At 38.7% G+C, this 14,577-nt stretch overlaps 1 protein-coding gene across 1 annotated transcript in view; it reads left to right on the top strand.

Annotated features, from left to right (window-relative positions):
* The window catches only part of EGF (epidermal growth factor), a 96,569-nt gene that overhangs the window by 34,217 nt on the left and 47,775 nt on the right, over window positions 1–14,577 (top strand). The window contains 5 exon segments of the mRNA XM_061164085.1: window positions 4,070–4,182; window positions 4,185–4,231; window positions 5,298–5,362; window positions 13,260–13,382; window positions 14,374–14,499. Coding sequence (XP_061020068.1) covers window positions 4,070–4,182; window positions 4,185–4,231; window positions 5,298–5,362; window positions 13,260–13,382; window positions 14,374–14,499 — 474 coding nt within the window.

Genomic DNA, 14,577 nt, shown 5'->3' with positions numbered 1-14,577 from the left:
TCTGTTAATATGCTAATAACTGATATATATCAGTAAATAATATCACTAATATGAATGTGTTTTTCTATAAAACCCATTGTTCTACACACACACACATAAGTATACATATATACATGTACACATACACACATGTTATCTGTATTAAAGAGATGGGGTGTATCACAGAAGACTGGAATTCAAGTCCCAGTCCTACCCCTTATTATCTATATGTGATCCTTAAGATACTATTTCATAATCTGTAAAATGAAGACAATAATTGCTCAACACAGCTCAAGGACTTGTTATGAAAATAACGTGATAATGTAAATGCTTTATAAAACATTATTCAAATTTTGTAACCATTGGGGTTGCTAAATATTTAGTTACAAGAATGACTCAAGTGAATGGTTTCAAATGGAAGAGACTGGAAAGGCTTTGTTGATGACGTGAATCTGACACTGAATTTGAGGTTGAGAAAAAGGTGTGATCAGTGGAAAGAAGCAGGCTTGGGAATCCCACGTGTGTTGTTTCAGAATTGGGCCAAGGTAAAAATCTATAGTTTGCTTGGCTGTAGCAAAGCTCATGAGGGCTTGTGTGCTGGGCAGTTATTGAAGGCGCAGTTGGGGGTGGACATTAAATTCCATGATTAAGGAGCTTTAATTTGATCTCAAAGGTAATCAGGCCGCACTGCTGAGCTCTGGGAGAGGTGTTATCTGAGGTCAGCAGCAGCATTCTGAGTGCTGGCTTCAACCTAATTTGAGGCTAAAGAACAGCAGAAGATTAAGGAGATTAAGCAAAATACAGCTCTCAATCCTCTGTTTTGCCACTTCCTAAAATGGCTTTTAGGTGTTGAGTGTCTGAATTCAGGTCACATCATTAGCACAACCATTCAGAGTAGAATAGTGATTGCTTTTCTCGTATGTTCACCACTGAATGATAATGTATATTGTTAATAAGTATCAGTAAAACTATCAGCATTGTGGTATAGTAAAAAGAGTACTGTTTGAGTTCTAACTCTGAGGTTGACTGGATAATCAAGGAGAAACCAAAGAAGGGAGTTAAGTTGCAGGTTTCACTAGCACCAATTTTTGTGCATGTATTCCAGATGTTTATAGCACCCCTGTGTGGTAAAAGGCACCAGGTTAGGTGCTACTTGGACTACATATGTGAATGGGATACATGCCATATCTTCAAAAGCTTACTGATTAATGAAAAAGAGATACATATATGCACATACATATACATATATGATTGTGATGATAATGGCAGTGTCAGTGATGATAAGAACACAAGGAGAGCAGGTAAGAGGGAACAGAAACGTACAATAAGAAAAGAGAAAAATAACAATGGATCTAGATGAAAGAGCACTTTCCTGTATCCTAGACACTCACTGTTTTCTTCATAAGACAGTTTGAATATCCCTTAACATTTATAAGCAGTGATTAAAGTATGAGAATGTTTAAAGATGTAGACTTAGAGGAATTTACAACAAATATCTGATTATGGTATAGAACCACAATGTTTTTTTCAGTGAGAGATTTCAGGGGCTATCTACTTCAACACTTTTATTTCACGGAAACTGAAGTCAAAGAGATAAAGTGATTTTAAGTAAAAGCAGAACTGAGACAGAACTCAGTTTTCCCAGATCTTAAGTGCATATCATGCTTGGTTTGGAAAGATTTTTATAAAAGATATTTACAGGAAGCATGATCCCTCAATTTTTTGTTACCTCAAGAAAGTGGTAGCACTTTGGTGCTATTAAAAGGCTGAATCAGACCTTGCTGGATTTTTGTTGATTTTCACTTGTAAATATTATAAAAAGTACAGTTAAAACAATCACATGCTCTTTTTTAGAAATTGAAGTAGGTACATTTTGTCTCCGGTACGTCTTCGAGTTTCTGACTTTAGTCACTTACTTTAAAAACTGGGGTCATTTGGTTCTTAACTTTCTTAATTAAGATGTTGATATGTGAAGCATATAGGAACATGAATAACAATGTAACTAAATGTGTAATTGGCATAAAAACTGTGGACAAGAAACAAAAATTTTGGAATCAATATCCAAAACTATTCTGTGTAAATCTTACCTGACTTAGTAGGTGGTATTGCAGTAGTATTAAATAATCATAAATATTGTGCATTTAATTCTATCAAGAGATTTGAGTAAACAAGTTTAAAATAACCAAAGAAATAACACAGATTAGCTAAAAAGAAGTGTCTATAACTTAGGTGAAAGTGGGGTGTTCCCTTAGCATATTAGGTCAGTGTTTCTTAAAGTGTGCTGTGAAGACTTCTACCATCAGAGTTTTTCTAGATTCTGGTGAAGATGTGCCTTTCCCTTCATTTATCAGGTCAGAATCTCTAGAAGGTGACATGCCCCCCATGAGACCTTGATGTACATTAGAAACATTTTTAAGTGGACAAGACTATGTTTTCAACGTGTGATGCTTTGGGCTTCTCAAGTGGCTCAGGGGTAAAGAACCTGCCTGTCCATACAGGAGACCTGAGTTCCATCCACGGGTTGGCAAGATCCTCTGGAGAAGGAAATGACAACCCACTCTGGTATTCTTGCCTGAAGAATCCCATGGACAGAGGAGCCTGGCAGGCTACAGTCCATGGGGTTGCAAGGAGTTGGACACAGCTTAGTGACATATACATGTGTGATGGTTTGTATTTAGTAACTTGAAGAATGTATTTAGTAACTTGAAGTAGAAGGAAAGGGGCAGAGTCAGAGTTAGGTGCCATCATTCTAAGTACTAATAGATGAACAGAGACCAAGGAAACAAACCTACATGGAGGACAGCTTAGGCCTCACACTGCCATGCATAGGCTCTCGCTGACTTGTTTCTTTGGCTTGTTTCTTTCACAGAAGGCTGGGTTTTCAGTGGTCCTTTTCATAGGTCCTTGGCTCCTCACATTACTCAGGCTGTCACTGGTCTCAGTTATGCCAGGGCTCCTGGTCCATGGCCCAAATCCTCTTCCCCTGCCGTCACCTATTACCAGAGCTCTGGCCTCCAAAATGCACCTTGAGATCTGCCCCCAAACTCAAGCTTATCCCATAGTATTTCATAAAGTCATTGCAATTGGCAGGAAAAAAAAAAATGAGCAAATTGTGAATAGGGATATATGTGTTGCCAGTTTAGCCCATGACTGATAACCAAAGGTACCAAGTGGGCCATTTGTTGTTCAGTGTATTTGGCTAATTTAACCCAAGCACCCACCTCACTGAGCAGATTTTACTACTCACCCTGGGCTCTTTTATGAAACAAGGAATGCTGGCAGCAATAAACTCAGAAATTTGAGGATATGACATATGGCAATGGAATATATTGTCTGAAAGATGCTGTTCTTTACATAATGACCCTAAAAATAGATAGATATATAGATCTGACCTGTAAATATTATACTTAAGAAAATGTGTTCTTAATTTTGTAGCTTTTATGCTTCTTAAACAGATACTTCATTTTCAGCATTTTCAATAAGAAACAGCATCAGAAAAACAAAAAACATTTGTTTTTTGCCTTGTTTTTTAAAATAAATACATATTTTCACAAAAGCAGGTCAAAAAGATAAAGCTATTAAGTTGTACTTAGTGTTTATAACCCAAGGAATGACATTTCCATTTAATTGTATGTCCTAACCTGAGAACTAGGACTTCCCTGTTTGCTCAGACAGTAAAGAATCTGTCTGCAATGCAGGACACCTGGGTTCAGTCCTTGGGTCAGGAAGATCCCCTCGAGAAGGGCATGGCAACCCACTCCAGTGTTCTTGCCTGGAGAATTCCATGGACAGAGCAGCCTGGCAGGCTACAGTTCACGGGGTTGCAAAGAGCCAGACATGCCTGAGCGACTAACGCTTTCACTCTGATCATCCTGAGAGCTACTGTAGGAAGTACAATTAGAGAAATAAATGAGCTTTGGAATGCTGAGTAATCTGGGCTGTGGTTTGACCCCAGAGCAGCGCCACCACTGTGAAACAACACTCTTGCTGACGTTGCAGGAAGATTAGAGTTCTTAAGAACCAGGCAGGGATCATGTAGTATCCCTGTCAAAACATACCTCTGCTCCAAATTAACTGTCTTCTCTTTTAGATCAGAAACTCTGCAAACTGAAGAAAGGTAACTGCAGCAGCAGCATGTGTGAGCAAGAGCCTATGTCCCAAGTGTGCACGTGAGCAGAGGGGTACACTTTTTTTTTTTTTTTTCAGAGGGGTACACTTTAAGCCAAGATGGAAGGATCTGTGAAGGTAATCTGTGGTGAGCAAGTGCAGCTCAGCTTAGCCGGTGGCTGGTCTTCAGTGGGTCATCAAGAGCCTCAATGTGAAACCAAACTCAAATTTTCTCATACTTTTCCCCCCCGGAAAGGAATGTTATTCCCTGCCCCCCCCCCCCCCCCAATTTTAAAGCCTTTGTAGCACTTTCAGTTTTCCTTTATATCTTCTGTTCCTAGATCAAATACTTTCAGAGGCTACTCAGGGATGAATATAAGGCAGGAGTTCTCTGAGTGGACTCCATGGACCTCCGTGGGTTTGGTTTGATGATGTGCAAAATGTCAGTATTGTCAAGTTTTTTAGTTCTCGTAAGAGATCCTCAAAGAGTACGTGATTCCCACATCTCATCCTGTAACCGTTTGGTCGGAATCTTGAGAGACTGTGCCGGGGCTGGTTATATTAGGCTTTTCCTGTTTTGAGACTCCAGACTCAATGTAATGAACCTAGGGTGAAATGCTGTGTGTGTCCCTTCTCAGAGGGCCAGCAAAGTACTGACAAAAAGCATTCGGTGGAATTAGTTGGGATGAGACTTCAGGTAAACCTGGGATCTGCCTGTTAATTGTGTCCCCCTGCTTACATGGGACCAGTAGATGACAGCCAGTAGATGATTGCATAGAACAGTGATCTGGAAGGCTGGGTTTTGGCCAGAGTAGAACTGCTGGGGAATGTTCCCACGTTCAGGTAAAGGGCCCCTGTCAGTATTGAGGGCTGAAGAGCAGAGCATGGGATGTCTTGTCCTTGTCAAGAACTTTCCATGGTCCTTCCTTAAATAGCTATATCTTTTCAGGGGAAATAGTGCTACTTTATCCCAAGAGTAATTCTAATGTGAAAATCTATATTTGAAAGAATAAACTGTGACAGTTTAAATGGTGGCTTTCAGGATAATTGAACTGACTTTCTTTCACCCCTTGTTAGGGTAGGAAAAACTGTCTTGCTACAGTCAGTCAGAGCAGATAGAGTTGTGAGATACCCTACTTATTGCTAACATGTTAATGATACTACAATTTATTTTCAAAAATTACCTTCTGACTGTTTTCCTGTTGGCATAGTGTGGATGTCAATGAGTGTGCTTTTCAGAATCATGGCTGCACAGTAACCCAAACCTCTTCTTTGGGTTTATCAGATGGAATAGTGGTAAAGAATCTACCTGCCAAGCAAGAGATGTGGGTTCGATCCCTGGGTTGGGAAGATCTCCTGGAGAAGGCAATGGCAATGCACTCCAGTTTTCTTGCTTGGAAAATCCCACGGACCGAGGAACCTGGCATACTACAGTTCATGGGGTTGCAAAGAGCCAGGCATGACTTAGCAACTGAGCACAAACACAACCTCTTCTTTGAGCTGGTTTTTTTTTTTTTCAGTTGCCTATAGGGGTCCTTGTGCACAACACATGGTATTAGGGTTCCCAGTGAAGAACTACTGTGCCTGACACTGCAGCTCCCTGGACTGCAGGGGACCACATGCAGAAGCACTGTGTTCAACATCTCAATTCAACATGGTAGAGACAGGCCATGTACACAGACCCTAAGACCAGTAGAGACAGCTGGAGTTGGGAGCACTATACCAGCCTGGGGGCCCAGTGGAAACTCTATCCCCTACCCTGCTATTGAGAACCCTATAAAGCAGCCCTGCCTATTCGGGGAGCCCGTACTATGCAGGTGGGGCTCACATTTCTCCAATCTCTGATCAAATAAGGCTTTCTTTTGCTGCTGAACCAAACTAGATATATAGTGATAGTGAAGTTGCTCAGTGGTGTCTGACTCTTTGCAACCCCATGGACTGTGGTCTACCAGGCTCCTCCGTCCATGGGATTCTCCAGGCAAGAATACTGGAGTGAGTTGCCATTTCCTTCTCCAGGGGATCTTCCTGACCCAGGGATCGAACCCAGGTCTCCCGCATTGGAAGCAGAAGCTTTTAACCTCTGAGCCACCAAGGAAGCCTGCCGAACCAAACTAGGTCTCTTTCTATTGGCATTAGTGATGCTGGGCAGGAGGACTTTTGTGGGGACTGACTGAAAAGGGTTGGCAACATGCACGCTGGTTATTATTGACCCAGGTGATTCTGATATCACTAGAAGAATGCCAGAATGGACTGGTGCAAAGTAAATTGTGCATATTTTTTCTTCAGTAAAACTGTCCAGAGTTTAGAACAAATGCGAAAAAGAGAAACAACCAGATGTTATGTGTCTCCTGATGGAAGTGTAAATATACCAATGAAGCATTATTGTCAAAATTGCAAAGTCTAACCTGATCAAGAATGCAGATCTAGCTACAAGTGTTCAGAAGGACAGAGACATCATAGAAGTATGTTCAATAAAATCTAGAGTATGAGAAATTCTGCAGGAAAAAATATAGTTTCTTCAGTAAATACTTGCAAGGGGGAAAAAAGAAGAGATAGAATCTGTAGGGTAAAAGAGAAAGAGGTATTAACCTAACACATACAAGGAACTTGTCTGCATATTTAGCCAAACAAATCAACTACTTAAAAAATCTTTTTTTTTAAGTGATTACCTAGATTCTATCTTATCCCTGCCTCCAGCACTTCCAAGGACCCCTTTGGGCTTTGCCAGTGACATACATACTGTAGACTTTCAACATGCTGTTCCCAGTTCATTATCATTGCCACTGTAGTGGTGGCTACCAGTTTTGACCAATATGGTGTAGTACTCTTTCAGATTTCCATTTGTTTTGGGCATTTGGCATTTGTTGGTGAGGATGACTGGTTTCTTCTTATCTTATCTGAACATTTTCAGAGTCTGCTTGTATCTGCAGCACCTACTTTGCACTTTCTATAACAAGTGGGAGCCTAGAACTGATCGACTTCAGGAACTTTTTTGTCTTCTTTTGGATCACTATTTTTCTGCCATAGGTGTGGGACTGCCTCCAACCAAGAGCAGCTGCCACAATGGCTGGGAGCAAGAAAGAGCCTAGTCATCTTTCAGGGAATGGTTGTAGCAGCCATGAACACTCATTTCCTGGATCCATTATTTCATCAAGGGATTGAATAGTGATATCTAGTTCTTATATTTCTTTTAAATTATTAATTATAATACTTTTATAAAGAAAATGTACTCTCATTATCTATTTGGTTACTTCAAGTTATGATTCTTATAGTTGAGGCAGTATAAGTCTTGAATTTTTTTTCTTTATTTAGAATAATGGGTTGGTCCTTTAACACCTTTCAAAGGTGGCTGATAGGTTTTTTAATTTTATTTTTTATTGAAGCATAGTTGGTTTGCAATATTGTTTAGTTACAGGTGTTTAACTAAGTGATTCTCTTATACATATATATGTATATGGGCTTCCCTGGTAGCTCAGACAGTAAAGAATCCGCTTACAATGTGGGAGACCTGAGTTTGATCCCTGAGTTGGGAAGATCCCCTGGAGGAGGGCATGGCAACCCACTCCAGTATTCTTGCCTGGAGAATCCTATGGACAGAGGAGCCTGGGATCCCAAAGAGTTGGACACAACTGAGTGACTCAGCACATATATGTATATATCTACATTATGTTTTAAAATGCTTTTCTATTATTTTTTCTTGCGTATTGACATATGAAATACAATTCTCTGTACTTTCTGTTTATCTATTTTATATATGGTGGTGTGTGTCTGTTAATCCCATGTTCCCAGTTTATCCCTACCCGCCCTCCCCCTTTGGTAACCCTAAGTTGTTTTCTATGTCTGTGAATCTGTTTCTGTTTTTTAAATAAAATCATTTGTACTATTTTTTAGATTCCATATATAAGTGATATCACATATTTGTCTTTGTCTGAATTACTTAGTATGATAATCTCTAGGTCCATCCATGTTGCTAAAAATTGCATTATTTCATTCTTTTTTATGGCTGAGTAAAGGTCAGTTTTCATTCCAATCCCAAAGAATGCTCAAACTACTGCACATTGCACTCATCTCACACACTAGTACAGTAATGCTCAAAATTCTCCAAGCCGGGCTTCAGCAATACGTGAACTGTGAACCTCCAGATGTGAAAGCTGGTTTTAGAAAAGGCAGAGGAACCAGAGATCAAATTGCCAACATCCGCTGGATCATCGAAAAAGCAAGAGAGTTCCGGAAGAACATCGGTTTATGTTTTATTGACTATGCCAAAGCCTTTGACTGTGTGGATCACAATAAACTGTGGAAAATTCTGAAAGAGATGGGAATACCAGACTACCTGACCTGCCTCTTGAGAAACCTATATGCAGGTCAGAAAGCAACAGTTAGAAGTGGACATGGAACAACAGACTGGCTCCAAATAGGAAAAGGGGTACGTCAAGGCTGTATATTGTCACCCTGCTTATTTAACTTTTATGCAGAGTACATCATGAGAAACGCTGGGCTGGAGGAAGCACAAGCTGGAATCATGATTGCCGGGAGACATATCAATAACCTCAGATATGCAGATGACACCACCCTTATGGCAGTAAGTGAAGAAGAACTAAAAAGCCTCTTGATGAAAGTGAAAGAGGAGAGTGAAAAAGATGACTTAAAGCTCAACATTCAGAAAACTAAGACCATGGCATCTGGTCCCATCACTTCATGGCAAATAGATGGGGAAATGGTGAAAACAGTGTCAGACTTTATTTTTCTGGGCTCCAAAATCACTGCAGGTGGTGATTGCATTCATGAAATTGAAAGATGCTTACTCCTTGGAAGGAAAGTTATGACCAACCTAGACAACATATTAAAAAGCAGAGACATTACTTTGCCAACAAAGGTCTGTCTAGTCAAGGCTATGGTTTTCCAGTGGTCATGAATGGATGTGAGAGTTGGACTGTGAAGAAAGCTGAGCACCGAAGAATTGATGCTTTTGAACTGTGGTGTTGGAGAAGACTCTTGAGAGTCCCTTGGACTGCAAGGAGATCTAACCATCCATCCTAAAGGAGATCAGTCCTGGGTGTTCATTGGAAGGACTGATGCTGAAGCTGAAAGTCCAATGCTTTGGCCACCTGATGTGAAGAGCTGACTCATTGGAAAAGAGCCTGATGCTGGGAGGGACTGGGGGCAGGAGGAGACAGAGACGACAGAGGATGAGATGGCTGGATGGCATCACCAACTCAATGGACATGAGTTTGAGTAAACTCTGCAAGTTGGTGATGGACAGGGATGCCTGGTGTGCTGCGATTCATGGGGTCACAAAGAGTTGAACATGACTGAGCGACTGAACTGAACTGAATATTCGATTGTATATACATCTCACATCTTCTTTATTCATTCATCTGTTACTGGACACTTAGATTGCTTCCATTTCTCAGTTATTGCAAATAGTGCTGCTATGAACATTGGAGTGCATGTATCTTTTTGAACTAGAGCTTTTGATTTTTCTGGATATATGCCCAGTAGTGGAGTTGTTGAATCATATGGTAACTTTACCATCTGAGCCATGCAATGAGTTGGACACGACTTAATGACTAAGCACACACACACACGGTAACTCTAGTTTTCACTTCTTAAGGAACCTCCATACTGGCTGCATCAATTTATATCCTTACCAGCAATGCTTGTTGTCTTTTGGTTTTGTTTATGGTATCCTTTGCTGTGCAAAAGCTTGTAAGTTTAATTAGGCCCAATTTGTTTATTTTTGCCTTTATTTCTTTTGCCTTAGGAGATTGACCTAAGAAAACATTGATGCAATTTATGTCAGAGAATGTTTTTGCTATGTTCCCTTCTAGGAGTTTTATAACGTCATGTCTTATATTTAAGTCTTTATGTTGTTTTTATCTTTGTGTGTGGTGTGAGGGAGTGTTCTGACTTCACTGATTTACACGTGAACACCACTTGCTGAAAAAACTGTCTTTTCTCCATTGTACGTTCTTGCTTCCCTTGTGAAAGACTAATTGACCACGGGTATGTGGGTGTATTTCTGGGCTCTATTCTGTACCAGTGATCCATGTCTGTTTTTGTGCTAATACCACATTGTTTTGATTACTGTAGCTTTATAGTATTTTGTCTAAAATCTGGAGGGATTATTCCTTCTGCTTTGTTCTTTTCCCTCAGGACTGCTTTGTCAATTCTGGGTCTTCTGTGTTTCCAAGTAAATTTTAGGATTATTTGTTCTAGTTCTATGAAAACCACCATGGGTAATTTGATAGAGATCACAGTAAATCTGTAGATTACTTTCAGTAGATTGGACATTTTAACAATATTGTTAAAATGTTTCCAATCTAAGATCATGGGGTATCTTTCCATTTCCTTGAATCACCTTTGGTCTTCTTTGCTAATGTTTTATAGTTCTCAGCAAATAAGTCTTTCACCTTCTTGCTTAGGTTTATTTCTACATATTTTTTTTTCTGATGTAATTATAAATGGTATTGATTTTTTAAACTTTCTGATATTTCATCATTAGTATAAACAAATGGAAGAGATTTCTGTATATTAGTCTTGTAACAAATTTATTTATTGGTTCTAATAGCTTTTGTGTGGTGTCTTCAGGGTTTCCTATATAAAGTATCGTGCTATCTGCATATATTGACAGTTTTACCTCTATCCTCCCAATTCAGATACCTTTTATTTCTTGTCTGATTGTTGTGGCTAGGACTTCCGATACTATGTTGACTAGAAGTGGTGAGAGTGGGTATCCTCTTGTTCCATATTTTAATGGGAAGGCTTTCAGCTCTTCACCACTGTACTGGCTGTGCTTTGTAATATCTATTGAGATATGGTTCTTCTATATCCACTTTTTGCAAGAGTTTTTTATCATGAATAGATATTGAATTTTATCTAATGCTTTTTCTGCATCATATAATTTTAGTCCTTTCTTTTGATGATGTGGTGTATCACATCTATTGATTTATATATTTTAAACCAGCCTTGTGACCCTGAAATGAATCCAACTGGATCATGGTGACCAACTTGATCATCCTTTGTGTGTGTTGTGGGATTCAGTTTGCTAATACTTTCTTTCTTTTTTTTTTTTAATTTATTTATTTATTTTTATTATTATTTTTTTTTTCCAGTGGGTTTTGTCATACATTGATATGAATCAGCCATGGATTTACATGTATTCCCAATCCCGAATCCCCCTCCCACCTCCCTCTCCACCCGATTCCTCTGGGTCTTGCCAGTGCACCAGGCCAGAGCACTTGTCTCGTGCATCCCACCTGGGCTGGTGATCTGTTTCACCATAGATAGTATACATGCTGTTCTTTTGAAATATCCCACCCTCACATTCTCCCACAAAGTTCAAAAGTCTGTTCTGTATTTCTGTGTCTCTTTTTCTGTTCTGCATATAGGGTTATCGTTATCACCTTTCTAAATTCCATATACATGTGTCTGTATGCTGTAATGTTCTTTATCTTTCTGGCTTACTTCACTCTGTATAATGGGCTAGAATTCATTTGCTAATACTTTCTTGAAGAGTTTTGCATCTATATCCATCAAAGATACTGTCCTGTAACTCTTTTTTGGTAGTGTCTTTGTCTGGTTTTGGCATCAGGATGATAGTGTCTTCATAGAAGGACTTTGAGAATTTTTTTGTAAGTATCATTATGAACTCCTGAATTTTTAACATTTTTTATATGTTTCAATCCAATGCAGTTGTTATGCTTACCAATGAGCAAATTGTTTCCTCTTTGGCTGATGGGAGACTCTTCAAATGGATTCCAGATCCCAGCAGTCTTTGATAGTTTTCTCTTACCTGGCAGGACATATTTTCCTGTCTTGTCTTATATGTATTATGTTTTAGACCTAGAATCAGCAATCTCTCAAGGCTACAGCTTCCTTTTAACAAGAAATTGTTTTAAATAACATAATTCGCTACAAAGTTAGTTATTGTTTTGAGGGCTTTGGGGGCATCAAAATTAGGAAAGCACTTTTTAAAAAGGGAAATATGAGTTTTTATGGATATTCTTAATTCAAGTTTAGGATTACATATTCAAATAACTTCTTATAGGTCTCTTGTTGAATCTACTAACATAGCTAAGTAGAAACAAAGGTTTAAAATTATGTGGGAATTCCATGGTGGTCCAGTGGTAAGGGCTTCCTGCTTCTATTGCCACAGGGCTGCTTTGGCCCTGGTCTGGCAACTAAGGTCCTAAAAGTCAGTGTAGCCAAAAAAAATACTGCTTCACAGATGATAAAGTGTCATATGTCTTATTGAATGAGGCACAGAATAATGGATGAATGGTAATGAATTTCTTGGAAACTACCCGCCACCTTTGTGATTGTTTATGGAACTCGCCCTTCTTCTAACGCCATATGGTTTACCCGTGAGCAGCTGTACTTAAGTGCATGATGTTAATATGTTACAGAGTTCATTATATGCCAAACAGGACACATATAATCTCACTTGATTGTCCAAACTTCTAGAACTTCTGTGGTATATATTTTACATTTTAATTTTGATTTACTTAGAATCTATGTTGATGTGTGGTGTAGTACAGGGATTTAATTTTTGCCCCAAATCATTACTCACTTATTTACAATTTACTGGATGATATTCCATATGCTCAGTGACTTAAAATAACTTTATCACATACTATATTATTATCTATGCTTGAGTCTTTTCTAAAATAAACTTTCTATCTGATTCTATTATCCTCATGATCTATTTTTACACATTACCAACTGTTTTAATTATTGTACCTTTATGATACATTTTGATATTTATTTACTGCCTCTCATTCTCTTCTTTCATCTAATGATAGTCAGATGATGTTTTTATTTTTCATAGTCATATAATTTGTTTTCTAGGTGAACTTGAGAATCATTTGCCCAAGTTCTATCTAAAATATTTTAGAATTTTAATGACTAATAACTTAAAAATAATATTTGACAGAAGAGAAACTTGGAGGAAATGAGTCATTTTTCCAAAATCAGAAGTCTTTCATTAATTTGCTTTAGATTTGGAATTTTTTCTTTATTTTTATATCTCCATTACCATAGCAACTCATAAATGTTCAGTCTTTATTTAACTTATTCTTTTCAGGAGATCATTTTTTTGTTAGCAACTGATTTTACTGAATTTCCATAAATCTGATTTAACATTAATTTTGACCTTATTTTTCATTCATTAGAGTTAATTTCCTGCCCAAGCAATGTGTCTGAATGCAGTCATGACTGTGTTCTGATATCAGACAGTCCCATATGTTTCTGTTCTGAAGGCTCAGTGCTTGACACAGATGGAAAAACATGCAATGGTAAGCTTGTTTACCTCTTGTTTGTTTGAAAGCATTTATTTTCTAACTGACACCTAAAAATCACAACTACTGACAAAGGAAAACAGATTTCCCAACATTATACATTGAAATATATTTACATAATGGATTAACATATGAATTAACTAAGATTTCTGTCTGTTTCTTGTTTTTAGAGAGTATAGTGTAGTAGCTATAAGCCAGAGCTTTGACGCTAGACAGCTCTGAGGCAGTGTCATCAGATACTAGCAGTACTGTTCTGGACTAGTTCTTGCCTTCTTTTGGTCTCCGTTTGCTCATCTGTAGAGGTTAATGATATCTGCCTTCTGGATTTGTGGCCAGCATTAAACAAGATGGTGGATATGGAGTGCTTTGCCTGTTGTGTGTACCTAGGACTATCTCCCTACTTTCATCTTCATAGAGACTTAAGTATGTAGAGCGAAGGTTATAACTCAAAGTTAGCAGATGAGTTACGTGTAACTTTTTTTAAACAAAAAGGGCAAAAGAAGTCAAGAGTCCAAAAATGTGAGGAAGAAAAAATTATGTTAATCAGTATTCTTGCCTGGAGAACCCCATGGACAGTGGAGCCTGGCAGGCTACAGTCCATATAGTCTCAAAGAGTTGGACATGACTGAAGCGACTTAGCGTATATGCCAGAAGAATTAGACCAGCTGCCAAACTCATCAAAACATACTACTTATTCCAGCCAGCTACCAGAGTACTTGTTCACAAACTCAGTGATAGATCAAGAAGGGAAGGGTCACTGGGATGCAAAGCTTTAACATTCACAATGTCAGGTTATAGGGAAATAGAGTACAGTGACGTTTTCCTCCTAATCTCTGAAAAATAAACTTGATTGTAATAGTATGAATGACTGTTACAATGGAAATGGTCTTAAAAATCAACGTATATTTGGTTCACCTCACTATTTTGAGGAAAAATTGGTGTACTCTTGAGTGATATAGCATCATTACCAAGGAGTTGCTTTTTGTAGGCTGTTCATCACCTGATAACGGTGGATGTAGCCAGCCCTGCGCCCCTCTCAGCCCAGTACCCTGGAAATGTGGCTGCCTTCCTGGGTATGACCTACAGCCGGACAAAAAGAGCTTTAGACCTTCAGGTTAATGCGGTGAACATTCAACAGTGTGTCTCTGTGAGAAGGTTATGTGAAAAACACCATTTAGTTTAGAAAGTGTTA

This window comes from Dama dama, chromosome 17 (genome assembly GCF_033118175.1).
Source record: "Dama dama isolate Ldn47 chromosome 17, ASM3311817v1, whole genome shotgun sequence".
In the NCBI taxonomy this organism is placed as follows: domain Eukaryota; kingdom Metazoa; phylum Chordata; class Mammalia; order Artiodactyla; family Cervidae; genus Dama; species Dama dama.
Note: the sequence above shows the minus strand (reverse complement) of the source record. Positions and strands in the feature narration are given on the sequence as shown.